Source organism: Diorhabda carinulata, chromosome 10 (genome assembly GCF_026250575.1).
Source record: "Diorhabda carinulata isolate Delta chromosome 10, icDioCari1.1, whole genome shotgun sequence".
NCBI classification, from domain to species: domain Eukaryota; kingdom Metazoa; phylum Arthropoda; class Insecta; order Coleoptera; family Chrysomelidae; genus Diorhabda; species Diorhabda carinulata.
The window spans coordinates 14,274,680-14,294,234 of NC_079469.1; the positions used below are offsets into that span (position 1 = coordinate 14,274,680).

Consider the following 19,555-nt stretch of genomic DNA (forward strand, 5'->3'; position numbering starts at 1 on the left):
ATTCAATTCCCCCGGTATACCGATGATCGATAATCTCCACTATTTAGACAACTCACAATACGCCGGTGTGATTGTAGGTGCATACGGGGAAGAAACCAGGCAACAACAATACAGTCCCGCCTCACAAAATGACGGGGCGGAGCCTTCGCCCCATTCGAGAGCCGCCACTCCCATGGAATGCCTCGCGTATACGGAGGTGGAACCCGATAATTATCAGGCTCTCGTCCGAACAGACGGAAGGTATATGCCGTTCACTTTAGAGGTGAGTATTATCCGAAATCGGAATTGATTGATGATAAATTTGTGGGTATTAGGGGAAAGTGTGTTACGAGGGGGATTCGCGAAATTTCGTACACGATTACGGTGTTTTATGTGGTTTTTTTTATAGGTAGGTGGTTTTTTAATTATGGGAAGACGGTGTTTGAATATTGGGGCGATTTAATGGTGAAGGGTTGATTTAAAAAAAATATGGGACTTGATATGGAACGTTTATTAGTACAATTGGACAATTTGTTCAATATTTATGTCAATGTCAATATGTGCGTTGGGTTATGACAGTTGGGACGAGTATAGGATAATAAGGAAGCTGCCAAAACGTTTCGGGTACATTTCGAGGAGGTTTCTTAGTTCAATTGGACAATTTGTTTTATGAGTAGGTCGAAAATCCCATTTGTTCACCATAAGGGGTCAGTTTATGATAGTTGGGACCAGTCTACGATAATAAAGAAGCTATTAAACCGTTTCGCGTTTATTTGGAGGAGATTTCTTAGTCCAATTGGACAATTTGTTCAACTAATACGTCGAAAATCTTGTGTTTTCATCTTGAATAGTCACTTTATAACTATTGGAACGATTATTGGACAATAAGGAAGCTGCCAAGACGATTTACGTTGGTTTGGAGAAGGTTTCTCAGTCCAATTGGACAAATTGTTCATTTATTTTGTCGAAATTATTATGGTTCCACCTCAAAGGGTCAGGTTTTGATAGTTGGGGCCAGTATACGTCAATAAAGAAGCTATCAAACCCTTTCGCGTTCATTTGGAGGAGGTTTCTTAGTCTAATTGAACAATTTGTTCAACTAATACGTCGAAAATCTTATGTTTTCATCTTGAATAGTCACTTTGTAACTATTGGAACGATTATTGGACAATAAGGAAGCTGCCAAGACGATTTACGTTGGTTTGGAGAAGGTTTCTCAGTCCAATTGGACAAATTGTTCATTTATTTTGTCGAAATTATTATGTTTCCACTTTAAGGAGGCAGATTTTCATAGTTGGGACCAGTAAACGTCAATTAAGAAGGTACCAAAACGTTTCGCGTTCATTTGGAGGAGGTTTCTTAGTCCAATTGGACAATTTGTTCAAAGAATACGTCAAAAATATTGTATTTTTATCTTGAAGAGTCACTTTATAACTATTGGAACGATTATTGGACAATAAGGAAGCTGCCCAGACGATTTACGTTGGTTTGGAGGAAGTTCCTTAGTCCAATTGGACAAATTGATCAATAATTTTGTCGAAATTATTATGGTTCCACCTCAAGGGGTCAGTTTATGACAGTTGGGACGAGTATAGGACAATAAAATGGGATTTCGAAGGAATAATTGTTACAGGTTCCGTTAGAAGCCAATGGCAACGATTATCTGCAGCTCGGACCGACGACCATCGCCAATGGTTCCCCACCACAAGATAGCGGAAGTCCAAGTCCTGGTTCACCAAGAGTTTACACTCTTTCCACGATACATACCGGGGATGATCAACAATCAGTAATCGAAGGATCTCAATTAACTCAACTCACCAGTCACATAAGTTATACGGGAGTCGGAATGAACTCTCCTAGTGGAGGAAATATCTCTAGGTGAGCTTTTTCAATTATGTCATTTTTCTTAACTTATAAAACAAAAAACAAGCTGGAAATTGAATTTATAAACATAGAAGTATTTTGTATTTCGGATTTTTTCAATCTGAACTTATAAATGCTTCAGAAATACAAATTTAAGTCAAGCTACTTCACTTATAATAGAAAAAATAAGCTGCAAATTGACTTTATAAATATGTAACATTTCTAAATCGTTTTTTTTTATAAGTAGTTGTTGAGTAAATTTTCGATTTTTTCAATCTGAACTTATAAATGCCTCAGAAATACAAATTTAAGTCAAGCTACTTCACTTATAATAGAAAAAATAAGCTGCAAATTGACTTTATAAATATGTAACATTTCTAAATCGTTTTTTTTATAAGTAGTTGTCGAGTAAATTTTCGATTTTTTCAATCTGAACTTATAAATGCTTCAGAAATACAAATTTAAATCAAGCTACTTCACTTATAATAGAAAAAATAAGCTGCAAATTGACTTTATAAATATGTAACATTTCTAAATCGTTTTTTTTATAAGTAGTTGTCGAGTAAATTTTCGATTTTTTCAATCTGAACTTATAAATGCTTCAGAAATACAAATTTAAATCAAGCTACTTCACTTATAATAGAAAAAATAAGCTGCAAATTGACTTTATAAATATGTAACATTTCTAAATCGTTTTTTTTTATAAGTAGTTGTCGAGTAAATTTTCGATTTTTTCAATCTGAACTTATAAATGCTTCAGAAATACAAATTTAAGTCAAGCTACTTCACTTATAATAGAAAAAATAAGCTGCAAATTGACTTTATAAATATGTAACATTTCTAAATCGTTTTTTTTATAGGTAATTGTCGAGTAAATTTTCGATTTTTTCAATCTGAACTTATAAATGCTTCAGAAATACAAATTTAAATCAAGCTACTTCACTTATAATAGAAAAAATAAGCTGCAAATTGACTTTATAAATATGTAACATTTCTAAATCGTTTTTTTTTTATAAGTAGTTGTCGAGTAAATTTTCGATTTTTTCAATCTGAACTTATAAATGCTTCAGAAATACAAATTTAAGTCAAGCTACTTCACTTATAATAGAAAAAATAAGCTGCAAATTGACTTTATAAATATGTAACATTTCTAAATCGTTTTTTTTATAAGTAGTTGTCGAGTAAATTTTCGATTTTTTCAATCTGAACTTATAAATGCTTCAGAAATACAAATTTAAATCAAGCTACTTCACTTATAATAGAAAAAATAAGCTGCAAATTGACTTTATAAATATGTAACATTTCTAAATCGTTTTTTTTTATAAGTAGTTGTCGAGTAAATTTTCGATTTTTTCAATCTGAACTTATAAATGCTTCAGAAATACAAATTTAAGTCAAGCTACTTCACTTATAATAGAAAAAATAAGCTGCAAATTGACTTTATAAATATGTAACATTTCTAAATCGTTTTTTTTATAGGTAATTGTCGAGTAAATTTTCGATTTTTTCAATCTGAACTTATAAATGCTGCAGAAATATAAATTTGGGTTATGTTGCTTCACTTATAAATCAAAAAACAAGCTAAAAATAAACTTATAACTTGAGCTATATACTCTTAGTCGAGAAAGGTTGGGATTTTTTCGAGTGTGAAGCTATAAATGCTTGAGAAATACAAATTTAGATCATGTTACTTCACTTATAAAACAAAAGTCATAAATGCTTCAGAAGTACTAGTTTTAGATCATACTTTAAGTCACACTTCTTGAATTTCGTTTTTAACGTCATCTTTCGTAGCACTTTAGACATTTTTTTCAGAAAAAAAATTACAGAACCAAATCTAGGATGCATATCAACATATTTTCAAAACATTAACGATTTTTTCTTCTTCTTTTATTATTTAACGAATACCGCACATTCTTATTACCCTGTTTTATAATTCAAACAAATATTTATAATTAATCGAATAAAAAAAAATAATAATAACATCGAAACGTGCCACAGTCGTATAACCATTTCCCGTTATTTTTTTTTTCGCGATAAGCCCGTAAAGAATGAATCACTCTATATATATAAATAAAACAATAGTACTTCCATAAAAACATTCACACATTAAAATTTTACCCCCCAAGTTATTGAAATAATTTACTTAAACCGTAAAACAGGAAGACAATTTCGATAACAACATTTCCTGTTATTTATTGCGGTACTATACAGATTGTCCCGAAGACAAATCTGTAAATTACGTTTATCGTTTAATAACTTCGCCGAAATTGTTTGGAAAATTTTGAAAAAAAAATGCGTGATACTCGTTTCGATTCTTACCATATACGGGGGTTGTAATAATGTTATATTCGACGCGAAATTGAAAAATTAAAAATTACAGACATCAGTTACGCTACGACTAATTTAATTCTTATCAAAGTAACGAGCACGTTACCGTGGTATTCCGATAAGTACGCCCGCATATGCAGGCGGAAAAAATTATAATCGACGACGAAAAGAAAATTTCTACTTGAAAAAAAAAACGGGTCGTACGTTTGAAAAAGTGCTCCGTGGCGAAACATGTGCCAGATCTGCAGGACATCGCGTTATACGATAAAAAGCGGCATCAGCGAAAATAATACAAATGGGTGTTGTGTAACCAAGGAGTCTTTGAACGCCCACCCAATTTATTTTTTTTTCTTTCTTTTTTTTTCTATTTTTATTTCGAACGTTCCGCGCCGTACTCGGGTTTCCGAGTAAGAAGCGCGTTGCACAATTTTTTATTATTGTGTTTACGAGGGGCGGTTCGTAATATTGGAAAGATTTGCGCGAGATTTAATGTGGATAACTACGGGGAACGATTGGATTCAGTTTTTACGAGGGTGAATGGAAATGTTTACGAAAAATAGCTAAAAAGTAGACATCGAGATTTTTTTGATTGAATTTCTACGAGGGACGGTTAGAAACGAATCGAAACGATTGTTTTCAGTTTTTACGAGTGTACGTGGTAAAATAAACGACTTTCTTTCGTTTATACGAGGGTGAATGGAAATATTTACTAGAGGTAACTGGAATGAAGATTTGAACACGATTTTTTGATTAAATTTATACGAGGGACGCTTAGAAACGAATCGAAACGATTGTTTTCAGTTTTTACGAGTGTACGTGGTAAAATAAACGATTTTCTTTCGTTTATACGAGGGTGAATGGAAATATTTACTAGAGGTAACTGGAATGAAGATTTGAACACGATTTTTTGATTAAATTTATACGAGGGACGCTTAGAAACGAATCGAAACGATTGTTTTCAGTTTTTACGAGTGTACGTGGTAAAATAAACGATTTTCTTTCGTTTATACGAGGGTGAATGGAAATATTTACTAGAGGTAACTGGAATGAAGATTTGGACACGATTTTTTTATTCAATTTATACGAGGGACGGTTAGAAACGAATCGAAACGATTGTTTTCAGTTTTTACGAGTGTACGTGGTTAAATAAACGATTTTCTTTCGTTTATACGAGGGTGAATGGAAATATTTACTAGAGGTAACTGGAATGAAGATTTGGACACGATTTTTTTATTCAATTTATACGAGGGACGGTTAGAAACGAATCGAAACGATTGTTTTCAGTTTTTACGAGTGTACGTGGTAAAATAAACGACTTTCTTTCGTTTATACGAGGGTGAATAGAAATATTCACTAGAGGTAACTGGAATGAAGATTTGAACACGATTTTTTGATTAAATTTATACGAGGAACGGTTAGAAACGAATCGAAACGATTGTTTTCAGTTTTTACGAGTGTACGTGGTAAAATAAACGATTTTCTTTCGTTTATACGAGGGTGAATGGAAATATTTACTAGAGGTAACTGGAATGAAGATTTGGACACGATTTTTTTATTCAATTTATACGAGGGACGGTTAGAAACGAATCGAAACGATTGTTTTCAGTTTTTACGAGTGTACGTGGTAAAATAAACGATTTTCTTTCGTTTATACGAGGGTGAATAGAAATATTCACTAGAGGTAACTGGAATGAAGATTTGAACACGATTTTTTGATTAAATTTATACGAGGAACGGTTAGAAACGAATCGAAACGATTGTTTTCAGTTTTTACGAGTGTACGTGGTAAAATAAACGATTTTCTTTCGTTTATACGAGGGTGAATGGAAATATTTACTAGAGGTAACTGGAATGAAGATTTGGACACGATTTTTTTATTCAATTTATACGAGGGACGGTTAGAAACGAATCGAAACGATTGTTTTCAGTTTTTACGAGTGTACGTGGTAAAATAAACGATTTTCTTTCGTTTATACGAGGGTGAATGGAAATATTTACTAGAGGTAACTGGAATGAAGATTTGAACACGATTTTTTGATTAAATTTATACGAGGAACGGTTAGAAACGAATCGAAACGATTGTTTTCAGTTTTTACGAGTGTACGTGGTAAAATAAACGATTTTCTTTCGTTTATACGAGGGTGAATGGAAATATTTACTAGAGGTAACTGGAATGAAGATTTGGACACGATTTTTTTATTCAATTTATACGAGGGACGGTTAGAAACGAATCGAAACGATTGTTTTCAGTTTTTACGAGTGTACGTGGTAAAATAAACGATTTTCTTTCGTTTATACGAGGGTGAATGGAAATATTCACTAGAGGTAACTGGAATGAAGATTTGAACACGAACTTTTGATTAAATTTATACGAGGGACGGTTAGAAACGAATCGAAACGAAAAGAAATAAAACAGATATCGATAAAAAATACTAATTAAAATATTTACGAGGGAGAGTAAGAAAAAAGGAAACAAATGTTTTCATGAATATATACGGGGGAAAGTTTCAAAAGAAAAAAAATCTGAACGATTCAAAACCTCCAAACTTCTACGAGAGGTAGTTAAAAAGAAGATGGATTTCTACGGATTGTTACGCTCGAAAATAAATAAAAGACAATTTCGTTATTTTAAAAATCTACGAGGGATTATTGGAAAGGAACAAATTATTGCTAATAATTTCTACGGGGGACAGTTCGAAAGAATAGAAAATGAAACATTCCAATATCTACGGGGGATATACAATATAACGATTGTTTTTATGAATATCTACGGGGGACAGTGAAAAAATAGAAAAAAATTCTTCTAATTTATACGGGGGATACTAAATAAGATGTGAATAAGAAAATTATGTCAATATTCGAATATTTACGAGGGATATTTGATAAAAAAAAAACATTTAACGATTTATTCTATTTTTCTACGAGGGAAAGTTTGGAAATAACAAAATAATTTATCCGGATTCATACGGGGGATGGTAAATAAGATGTAAATGAGAAAATGTTGTCAATATTCGAATATCTACGGGGGATAGTCGAAATAATTAGCGTAACGATTATCTCGCTTACGTATTTACGGGGGTGCTTTGAAAGATTCGAAAACGCGATAAATCCATCATAAAAATCTACGGGGTGAAGTAAATAAGATGAAACAACCAAATTCCTTATTTTTATACGGATTTTGATGAAGTCCGAACGTTTTTTTTCATATTTTCGAAAAATCGACACGAAAAAATCGGATTTCGATGTAAAATTCGATATTCCAACGATCCTTTTCTAAATTTCGTAATTGTTTACGTAATTTTTTAATGAATGTTGTCAATATTGTTATCAATCGATAACAGGAAGTAGAAACTTTGCTCGAATGCATCCGCACGTGCATTAAACAGACATTTAGTTAATTTTAAAAGAAAAAAAAAAGAGAGAGAGAGAGAGAGAGAGAAGAAAAAAAAACATTACCGGGTACAAGAAGTTGTACTTAAACTCGTTCGATCGGTATGTCCGGGGGAGTCTCGTGACCGGGCACGCGACTAACATCGTATTTCAATATTCTTACAAATGTATCCGGTCAGAAACAGATAAAAACTTTTGTTGTATTCGTTTCCTGTCAAGACTGTGACAGATAAACACGTTTTCGAGGATATTTAACGGAGGAAAATAAAAAAATCGATTTCGGTAATGAGGAAACGACAAATATTTTAATGCTTCCCGTATAATTTTCAACAAAATCGATCGAGATTCTTTGGATTTTTCTATTCGCAACTTGTACTTTGTCTTCGTCGCCGGATATTTGTTATCAAGAGCTTCGTTTATTAAATTATCAAAAATGTATTAACGAAAGTGAAAAAATCGAGATTTGGCGTTTTTTTTTACGGAACTTTCCCAATATGTGATTGGTTTTGGTTTTATTTATAATATTCACGATGGTTACCCCCCTTTTTTTTCAAAAAATTACGCTGTCGTTCGTTAAGAAACTCTAAATCATGTTTGAGATGTTTAAGCATCTCATTGAGCTGATTTCGGCTCTATTAGTCACTTTTATGACATTTTTGTCCCTTTTATGACCTTTCAGTTGCCCTTGGGTTTATTTGGTTTCGTTATTTTCGTCGGTTTCGTTTTTATAATTTCTTCTATCAAATTTCATTATTTCTTTTTTGAATTTGCTTTTTTTTGTTCTACTTGTCCTTTTTTTAAACTATTTTTAGTATTAGGCCCTTTGTATAATCCTAAGTATTTGTGGAAAAATATCTGGGTGGTAGATTATACGAGGGGTGACGGTTTTTTCGTACTTATATCGTTTTTTCCCTTTCTCTCTATTCCTACCAATATCTGCCCATTTTTATCAGAATTTCTTCTTCTTTATCACATTTTTCTACGTCTTTTGGCGTCTTCCACGTCTTCTTTTATATCTATTCCAATATTATACAGGGGGTAACGTTTTTTCTGTAGTTATGTTGATTTTTATTCGTTCTGTCTATTCCTACCAATATCTGCCCATTTTTATCAGAATTTCTTCTTCTTTATCACATTTTTCTACGTCTTTTCGCGTCTTCCACGTCTTCTTTTATATCTATTCCAATATTATACAGGGGGTAACGTTTTTTCTGTAGTTATGTTGATTTTTATTCGTTCTGTCTATTCCTACCAATATCTGCCCATTTTTATCAGAATTTCTTCTTCTTTATCACATTTTTCTACGTCTTTTCGCGTCTTCCACGTCTTCTTTTATATCTATTCCAATATTATACAGGGGTTAACGTTTTTTCTGTAGTTATGTTGATTTTTATTCGTTCTGTCTATTCCTATCAATATCTGCCCATTTTTATCAGAATTTCTTCTTCTTTATCACATTTTTCTACGTCTTTTCGCGTCTTCCACGTCTTCTTTTATATCTATTCCAATATTATACAGGGGTTAACGTTTTTTCTGTAGTTATGTTGATTTTTATTCGTTCTGTCTATTCCTATCAATATCTGCCCATTTTTATCAGAATTTCTTCTTCTTTATCACATTTTTCTACGTCTTTTCGCGTCTTCCACGTCTTCTTTTATATCTATTCCAATATTATACAGGGGTTAACGTTTTTTCTGTAGTTATGTTGATTTTTATTCGTTCTGTCTATTCCTACCAATATCTGCCCATTTTTATCAGAATTTCTTCTTCTTTATCACATTTTTCTACGTCTTTTCGCGTCTTCCACGTCTTCTTTTATATCTATTCCAATATTATACAGGGGGTAACGTTTTTTCTGTAGTTATGTTGATTTTTATTCGTTCTGTCTATTCCTACCAATATCTGCCCATTTTTATCAGAATTTCTTCTTCTTTATCACATTTTTCTACGTCTTTTCGCGTCTTCCACGTCTTCTTTTATATCTATTCCAATATTATACAGGGGGTAACGTTTTTTCTGTAGTTATGTTGATTTTTATTCGTTCTGTCTATTCCTACCAATATCTGCCCATTTTTATCAGAATTTCTTCTTCTTTATCACATTTTTCTACGTCTTTTCGCGTCTTCCACGTCTTCTTTTATATCTATTCCAATATTATACAGGGGGTAACGTTTTTTCTGTAGTTATGTTGATTTTTATTCGTTCTGTCTATTCCTACCAATATCTGCCCATTTTTATCAGAATTTCTTCTTCTTTATCACATTTTTCTACGTCTTTTCGCGTCTTCCACGTCTTCTTTTATATCTATTCCAATATTATACAGGGGGTAACGTTTTTTCTGTAGTTATGTTGATTTTTATTCGTTCTGTCTATTCCTATCAATATCTGCCCATTTTTATCAGAATTTCTTCTTCTTTATCACATTTTTCTACGTCTTTTCGCGTCTTCCACGTCTTCTTTTATATCTATTCCAATATTATACAGGGGGTAACGTTTTTTCTGTAGTTATGTTGATTTTTATTCGTTCTGTCTATTCCTACCAATATCTGCCCATTTTTATCAGAATTTCTTCTTCTTTATCACATTTTTCTACGTCTTTTCGCGTCTTCCACGTCTTCTTTTATATCTATTCCAATATTATACAGGGGTTAACGTTTTTTCTGTAGTTATGTTGATTTTTATTCGTTCTGTCTATTCCTATCAATATCTGCCCATTTTTATCAGAATTTCTTCTTCTTTATCACATTTTTCTACGTCTTTTCGCGTCTTCCACGTCTTCTTTTATATCTATTCCAATATTATACAGGGGTTAACGTTTTTTCTGTAGTTATGTTGATTTTTATTCGTTCTGTCTATTCCTATCAATATCTGCCCATTTTTATCAGAATTTCTTCTTCTTTATCACATTTTTCTACGTCTTTTCGCGTCTTCCACGTCTTCTTTTATATCTATTCCAATATTATACAGGGGTTAACGTTTTTTCTGTAGTTATGTTGATTTTTATTCGTTCTGTCTATTCCTACCAATATCTGCCCATTTTTATCAGAATTTCTTCTTCTTTATCACATTTTTCTACGTCTTTTCGCGTCTTCCACGTCTTCTTTTATATCTATTCCAATATTATACAGGGGGTAACGTTTTTTCTGTAGTTATGTTGATTTTTATTCGTTCTGTCTATTCCTACCAATATCTGCCCATTTTTATCAGAATTTCTTCTTCTTTATCACATTTTTCTACGTCTTTTCGCGTCTTCCACGTCTTCTTTTATATCTATTCCAATATTATACAGGGGGTAACGTTTTTTCTGTAGTTATGTTGATTTTTATTCGTTCTGTCTATTCCTACCAATATCTGCCCATTTTTATCAGAATTTCTTCTTCTTTATCACATTTTTCCATGTCTTTTGACATCTTCCACGTCTTCTTTCATATCTATTCCAATATTATACAGGGGGTAACGTTTTTTCTGTAGTTATGTTGATTTTTATTCGTTCTGTGTATTCCTATCAATTTCTGCCCATTTTTATCAGAATTTCTTCTTCTTTATCACATTTTTCCATGTCTTTTGACATCTTCCACGTCTTCTTTTATATCTATTCCAATATTATACAGGGGGTAACGTTTTTTCTGTAGTTATGTTGATTTTTATTCGTTCTGTCTATTCCTATCAATATCTGCCCATTTTTATCAGAATTTCTTCTTCTTTATCACATTTTTCCATGTCTTTTGACATCTTCCACGTCTTCTTTCATATCTATTCCAATATTATACAGGGGGTAACGTTTTTTCTGTAGTTATGTTGATTTTTATTCGTTCTGTGTATTCCTATCAATTTCTGCCCATTTTTATCAGAATTTCTTCTTCTTTATCACATTTTTCCATGTCTTTTGACATCTTCCACGTCTTCTTTTATATCTATTCCAATATTATACAGGGGGTAACGTTTTTTCTGTAGTTATGTTGATTTTTATTCGTTCTGTCTATTCCTACCAATATCTGCCCATTTTTATCAAAATTTCTTCTTCTTTATCACATTTTTCTATGTCTTTTGGCGTCTTCCACGTCTTCTTTCATATCTATTCCAATATTATACAGGGAGTAACAGTTTTTTCATCGTTTTTATCGTCTCCTATTCTACACGATTTCTTCATTGTTCCTTTTCCTTTCCTCACGTTCGCTTCCAAATTTTTCTTTCTATATTTTCGATTCCATCCGTCAGCACGTTAACAAATGAATCATTCCTCCACTCCAACATAAATGACAAGTAGCATTTACCAGAAATTATATCCCGATATCAATAATCGATGATTTGTAAGTCTGAATCATGAGTAGCATCGTTCGCACAAAAAAAAAATAAATAAACAAACAACAAACAAACAACGATGTTCCATAAATAAAAATTGTTTTAGAATAATTTTTTTCTCGATACAATGCCTTGTACGAAACGTGATACTAACAAAAACAAAATCGACACCAAAGATAATTACTAATGATCGTTTATCATTCGAAAATATTGTCGTGTTAGCAAATTCTGATCTAGGTATAATAAAATATCCTTATAAGCGTTTAATAAATATACAGGGATGTGTCGAAAAGGATTCGGAAGATCTCGAAGTCATTTTATAAGTGATACTCGTCATTTATGACTCGAACGTATTTTTATATGGAAAATAATTGGTTGAGATAGTGGGGGATTGATGAATGACAGATTTGTGACAGGTGTGTGACGTCGAAACGTGTCCCGAGATGTTTTATTTAGGTCACTTTGTATATATCGTTCCGTTTTGACGTGAAGATCATTATACTGTAAATTTCGATCATTTTTTTGATATAATTAGTCAAAAAGAAGAGTACATACTCGTGGTGCTTGGTTTCTTTGGTAAATAATGAATATTTTCCTCTAAATTCGTATTTTTTTCGACTTTAGCTCTCTTGGTACGTTATTAATAAAATGCTCGGTTTCTTTGAAGAATTTTACTCGTTTTTTCCATAAAACCTGTCAAAAAGAAGAGTACATACTCGTAGGGTTTGGTTTCTTTGGTAAATAATGAATATTTTCCTTTAAATTCGTATTTTTTTCGACTTTAGCTCTCTTGGTACGTTTTTAATAAAATGCTCGGTTTCTTTGAAGAATTTTACTCGTTTTTTCCATAATACCTATCAAAAAGAAGAGTACATACTCGTAGGGTTTGGTTTCTTTGGTAAATAATGAATATTTTCCTCTAAATTCGTATTTTTTCGACTTTAATTCTCTTTGTACGTTTTTAATAAAATGCTCGGTTTCTTTGAAGAATTTTACTCGTTTTTTCCATAAAACCTGTCAAAAAGAAGAGTACATACTCGTAGGGTTTGGTTTCTTTGGTAAATAATGAATATTTTCCTCTAATTTCGTATTTTTTTCGACTTTAATTCTCTTGGTACGTTTTTAATAAAATGCTCGGTTTCTTTGAAGAATTTTACTGGTTTTTTTTATAATATCAGTCAAAAAGAAGAGTACATACTCCAGGGGCTTGGTTTTTTTGGTTTTTGTTGTATTGGAAAGTTTCCATTGGCACTTTACTGTCATAACGACACGAAAAAACATCATTTTCCAATAAATACGAGCTTATATCGATCGAAATCGTCAAATAGGTGATCTACCTGATACAGGATGATTGTTTATTACAATTTCCGTTAAAGAATGACTCGATTCCATATTACTTAACCCTAATTAGGTATTTTACGTGAAATAATGTCAAACAAGGAAACGAAACAATGTGTAGCAGTCTTTAAAAATAAATTGTTTATGAAAAGGAACATGTACTTTCGTATAAACTGCTCAACTCTACATACATAATTGAAATTTATTACTTTTTTTCGAAAATTCGTACCATTTAAGACGGCGCGTTTAAATATTAGAAGCCCATTTAGAATCTCCATTATTAATTTTACATTAGCTTCGAAAAAAAAAAAAAATGATTTAACACGTTTCATTAAAATTTAATGATGTTAATTTTCTCCTTCCAACAGTTTAAATTAGTTCGACATTATTTACGAATTAGTTTGATCGTTATTTTGAAAAAAAAATACTTGTAATATTCATAAATTGATATTTTACTACGATTTTTTCTTTTTTCCATCTCTAAATCTGTTTCCGCGTCGATTCTAACCTCAAAAAACCATATTTCGTTCCTTGGGATGTTCGGCTCTAGGCTCGGCTCAGTTCGACCATTAGGTTCGTCCTAAACTACTTCATTCTCTAGTTTACCAATCGGAACGAGTCTCGATTCAAACAATGCTCAGTTTTACGAGATTTGACAAATCGTTTTGTGTAATTTCACTAGAGAGATCAAGGAAATGTTCGTAGCGATGTTTGACTCCATGCTCGGCTCTAGGCTCGGCTCTAAGCTCGGCTCTATTCGACGATTAAAACCGTCCTCAACTACTTCTTTCAATAGATAATCAATCGGTACGAGTTTTGTTGTCAAAAATGCTCAGGTTTCACGGAAAATGCTTCTAATCATCTAGATAGTGAATAATATAGGGTGAAACTACTTGTATAGCCACCATAAGCCCATATTACTAGTCCTGTTTCTTCTTTAATAGCCTTATTCGGTTTTTTTTTGTGTCTTACCGATATAATCTGGTGGATATTCAAAGGGTTCAAGGTCTGGACTAATTACTGGCCGTTCAGTGTCATTTATCGTACATATTGTAGTCTATTGACTGAATTTTATGATAAATAATTATTTGTTTCATTATCTATGGTATTATTGTAAAAATAATGTCCTAAATTGAGAAATAATTAACTAAGCATTTCACTTAAAAGGTGGATAACGTCTAAATTATCGAAAGGAGGTGCTTCACTTCAATTTTAAATGAAGATAGAGATAAAACCGAATCTTTTCGTTAATTCTTATCTATTTAATGGTTTCCTCTAACTAGTTTTTAATATTATTCGTTTGGTATAGAGAAAAGTCTATATTTGTATGTCCAACTACGTTTACTTTTGGTATTTGTTCTTGTTCATTAGACTTTTAACATTTTAAATGTCTCTTTGGACTTATGACATTGTTTCTAATCCTTTTTGACACCTTTGGTATCCAAAAAAGACATGACAACGATCTTAATGGCCAAGAAAATAGTTCTGGATATCTCTTTGGACTTATGACGCTGTTTCCAAACTTTTTTGACACCTTTGGTATTCAAAAACGATATTAATGGTCAAGAAAATAGTTTTTGATTAACTGTTCGGACTTGGTACACTGTTTCCAAAACTTTTTGACACCTTTGGTGTATCCAAAAACGATCTTAGTGATCAAGAAAATAGTCTTTCATGACTCTTTGGACTTTGGACACTGTTTCCAAAGGTTTTTACTCTTTTCTGGCTGTCTCTTTGGACTTATGACACTATTTCTAAACCTTTTTGACACCTTTGGTATCCAAAAACGACCTTAATGGTCAAGAAAACAGTGTTTGATTAACTGTTCGGACTTGGTACACTATTTCCAAACCTTTTTGACACCTTTCTTATCCAAAAACGACCTTAATGATCAAGAAAATAGTGATTGGGACTTTGGACACTGTTTCCAAACGTTTGGTATCCAAAAAGGACATGGTTACGACCTTAACGGTCAAGAAAATAGTTCTGGATATCTCTTTGGACTTATGACAATGTTTCCAAACCTTTTTGACAACTTTGGTATCCAAAAACGACCTTAATGGTCAAGAAAATAGTGTTTGATGACTCTTGGGACTTATGACACTGTTTCCAAACATTTGGTATCCAAAAACGACCTTAATGGTCAAGAAAATAGTGTTTGATGACTCTTGGGACTTTGGACACTGTTTCCAAACATTTGGTATCCAAAAACGACCTTAATGGTCAAGAAAATAGTGTTTGATGACTCTTGGGACATTGGACACTGTTTCCAAACGTTTGGTATTCAAAAAGGACATGGTTACGACCTTAATGGTCAAGAAAATAGTTCTGGATATCTCTTTGGACTTATGACAATGTTTCCAAACCTTTTTGACACTTTTGGTATACAAAAACGACCTTAGTGGCCAAAAAAATAGTTTTTGACTATTTCTTTGAACTATTTCCAAAAGTTTACGACATCTTATTGTACTTCAAGTATAATATTTACGTAACTTTTCCTTGGTTTCTTCAATTGACGATTAAATTTATTTTTTTCATATTTTCCCGACGATATAATCGGTTTTAGTGAAATTTTGACATACAATATCACAAAGACGCCATCTAATAATAATCTTAGAAAGTAATATTCACTTTTCCGGGACATTCCGTATACATTTTATTTATTTAATTATATAACATACGTCACGGTTGCTTATTTACGTATTTTACGTTGCTTAGGTCAGTGTATTTAAATAAAAAAATTTGCTTATAATATTTGTAACACAAAAAGTAAATAAAAAATAAACCTAACCAACCTTAACATTCGAAAGAAAACGAAAATTCATAAACAAATATTATAAATGTTTCAATACTAGTCATAAAACACTCGATTTCATCTAAAAAACACCTTATACTTTGTCGGCTAGTGTATACGTGTTTTAAACGTTCCAAAAAAAAATTATACGCGCTCTTTCCATGACGAATGTTTTAGTTCCAGCAATCTAAAGCATTTAACTGGAGATGTTCGGTTTTTAAGGTTATCCAAGGTGGGTTAGGTGCCGAGGAAATGAGTTTTTTCGTGATTTTCCGGACTGGATGGTTCTTCGGAACGATTTGTATTCAATAAGAATATACTATAATAGGGTGTAATGACATATCGTTCGGAAAACCTCGGCACCTAACCCACGATGTATTACAAAATAAAACGAACTTTTCCAGTTCAATGTTTCAGATTGAATGGACGATGACATTCGTCAGGAAAGAGCGCGCATAATTTTTTTTTGAAAACTTTGTAGTACTGTACAGGGTGTTGTTATATTAGTGATTTTTTAACAAAATATAGTGTTTTATGACTACTATTCAAACAATTTTTTTATAAATGTTAGACAATTGACAATTTTCGTGGGAATTATGACAATTTTCAAAAGTTAGAACCTTGATTTGATCAAGCTTATGAAAAATTCGAAATTATCGTTGTAAAAGTTTCCCTTCCCCATAATTCAGTATAATATAACACCCTGTATGTTTCATAAACTACATTGAACGTTATTTTTTTCAAAAAATCCAATTTTCGTGGGAATTTTGACAATTTTCAAAAGTTAGAACCTTGATTTGATCAAGCTTATGAAAAGTTCGAAATTTTCGTTATAAAAAATTCCCTTCCCCATAATTCAGTATAATATAACACCCTGTATGTTTGATAAACTACATTGAACGTTATTTTTTTGAAAAAAACCAATTTTCGTGGGAATTTCGACAATTTTCAAAAGTTAGGACTTCGATTTGATCAAGCTTATAAAAAATTCGAAATTTTCGTTATAAAAAATTCCCTTTCCCATAATTCGGAATAATATAACACCCTGTATGTTTTATAAACTACATTGAACGTTATCTTTTCCAAAAAATCCAATTTTCGTGGAAAATTTGACAATTTTCAAAAGTTAGGACCTCAAATTGATCAAGCTTATAAAAAATTCGAAATTTTCGTTATAAAAAATTCCCTTTCCCATAATTTAGTATAATATAACACCCTGTATGTTTTATAAACTACATTGAACGTTATCTTTTCCAAAAAATCCAATTTTCGTGGAAAATTTGACAATTTTCAAAAGTTAGGACCTCAAATTGATCAAGCTTATAAAAAATTCGAAATTTTCGTTATAAAAAATTCCCTTTCCCATAATTTAGTATAATATAACACCCTGTATGTTTTATAAACTACATTGAACGTTATTTTTTTCAAAAAATCCAATTTTCGTGGGAATTTTGACAATTTTCAAAAGTTAGGACCTCAAATTGATCAAGCTTATAAAAAATTCGAAATTTTCGTTATAAAAAATTCCCTTTCCCATAATTTAGTATAATATAACACCCTGTATGTTTTATAAACTACATTGAACGTTATTTTTTTCAAAAAATCCAATTTTCGTGGGAATTTTGACAATTTTCAAAAGTTAGGACCTCGAATTGATCAAACTAATAAAAAATTCGAAATTTTCGTTATAAAAATTCGCCCTCCCCATAATTTAGTATAATATAACACCCTGTATATTTTCGAACCTATACCGTACTTCATTTTCAAAATTAATCCAATATTTTGACAATTTTGACAATTTTTTCAAAGTTACCTTCTCAAATGGAATGACATTTTGAAAAAAATTACAATTTTCGAAATAGAATCCCTTCCCCATAACCGAGTAGTACCTGGTGACGAAGTCGTACTGGCCGCTGGTCGTCAGTCATTCAAACTCGGTACCAAGAGTGTGAAGGTTGTGGGTGTGTGCGCGTGTGGGTTTTAGCTCGAACAAGCTCGTTGTCTATGGATTTGAATTTTTTGCAACAGCACAAGTTAGTTAACTTTTTTTAATTTTATTTCTTCTTTTTTTGTTTTTTTTTTTGGTTCTATTAGAGTTTTGAGTTCGCAATCGTTATCGTTTGATACGAACGTGGATGATTTTTATTTTGGTGAAACGAGTGAATGTAATTGTTTTTTTTTTGAAAATTAATTCGAAGGTAATTTTTGGTTTTGATTTTCTTAAATCTCTATATTCTTTTTAATTTTATTTTTTTTACGTATTAAACAGTATAAAGCAAATATCTGCTTGAATATTCTAGAAAACATAAAAATTTTTCCAGGTTCCTCATTAAAAATTATCTGAATGATCGATTTCTGCTCTTTTATATACAGTATGTCCCAAATAATTAACAGAAATTTGATTCAAACTTAAGTTTGATTTCTATAATAACTTTCTTCGATTTACATAAATTTTCATCTCCGAAATTGTTAGATTGTCTATTATACTCAATTTGGATGAGTATCAGGAGTGTTTTATATACAGGATGTCCCAAATAGTCGACTGGAAACTAAGAGAAATTTGATTTAAACTTAATTTTGTTTTCTATGACACTTTTTTTCGATTTTTGTAAATTTTTATTTCCAAAATTGTTGAATTGTCTATCAATAATTGATTTGAAGAAATATCCTATGCGTTTTGTATACAGTATGTCCCAAATAATTAGTTAAACCAACCGAAATTTTATTCCAATTTTATTTCGATTTCTAATACCCTTTTTTTCGATTTACGTAAATTTTTATTTCCAAAATTGTTAAATTTTCTATTGATACTTAATTTGGATGAATCTTAGTAGTGTTTAATATACAGATTGTTCCAAAAAATGAGTTAGAACTTGATAGAAACTTGATTCAAACTTAACTCTTAAGTTTTATGATCTTTTTTTTGGATTTACGTAAATTTTTATTTTCAAAATTGTTGAATTGTCTATTAACGATTAATTTGGAGAAATATCAGGTGTGTTTTATGTACAGAAGGTCCCAAATAGTGAGTTAACACTAACAGAAATTTGATTCAAACTTAATTTTTATTTCTATGATCATTTTTTTGGATTTCCGTCAATTTTTCTCAAAATTGTTAAATCGTCTATTAATACTCTATTCGGATGAATGTTAGGTGTGTTTTATATACAGAACGTCCTAAATTTCAATTAAATTTACATTATTCTTCAAAAGTCGAAATTTCGTAAAATTTATCATCAAATTTCATTCCAGCCCCTTGTATTCGAGAGGAACGGGTGCTTATACCACAAGTACCATGCCATATTATAACAGTTCCCCGGAACTTACCCCCCAATCATCACAATTATGGGCCAATAATGGTAAGTACATTTTTTTTCGACTCCGTATATATAATTATGAATATTATAAATGATTTTTATGAGGTTTATTTTAGTTTTTTATCAAATTTTATAAAAAAATTGTTTTTTTCCGATTTTTTTATATTTTTATTTTGAATTAATTTAAAAAAAAATTATAAAACTTTTTTTTACGTAATTAACTGTATGAAAATAACAAAAA

The 19,555-nt window shown here is 31.3% G+C and overlaps 1 protein-coding gene across 3 annotated transcripts in view; it reads left to right on the forward strand.

Moving 5' to 3' along the window:
• Window positions 1-19,555, forward strand: part of LOC130898664 (transcription factor GATA-4-like) — a 69,824-nt gene that overhangs the window by 34,078 nt on the left and 16,191 nt on the right. For all 3 annotated transcript variants that reach the window (XM_057808108.1, XM_057808109.1, XM_057808110.1), the window contains exons 2-4: window positions 78-262; window positions 1,613-1,857; window positions 19,250-19,356. In XM_057808108.1, coding sequence (XP_057664091.1) covers window positions 78-262; window positions 1,613-1,857; window positions 19,250-19,356 — 537 coding nt within the window. The remainder of the gene's footprint in view (window positions 1-77; window positions 263-1,612; window positions 1,858-19,249; window positions 19,357-19,555) is intronic.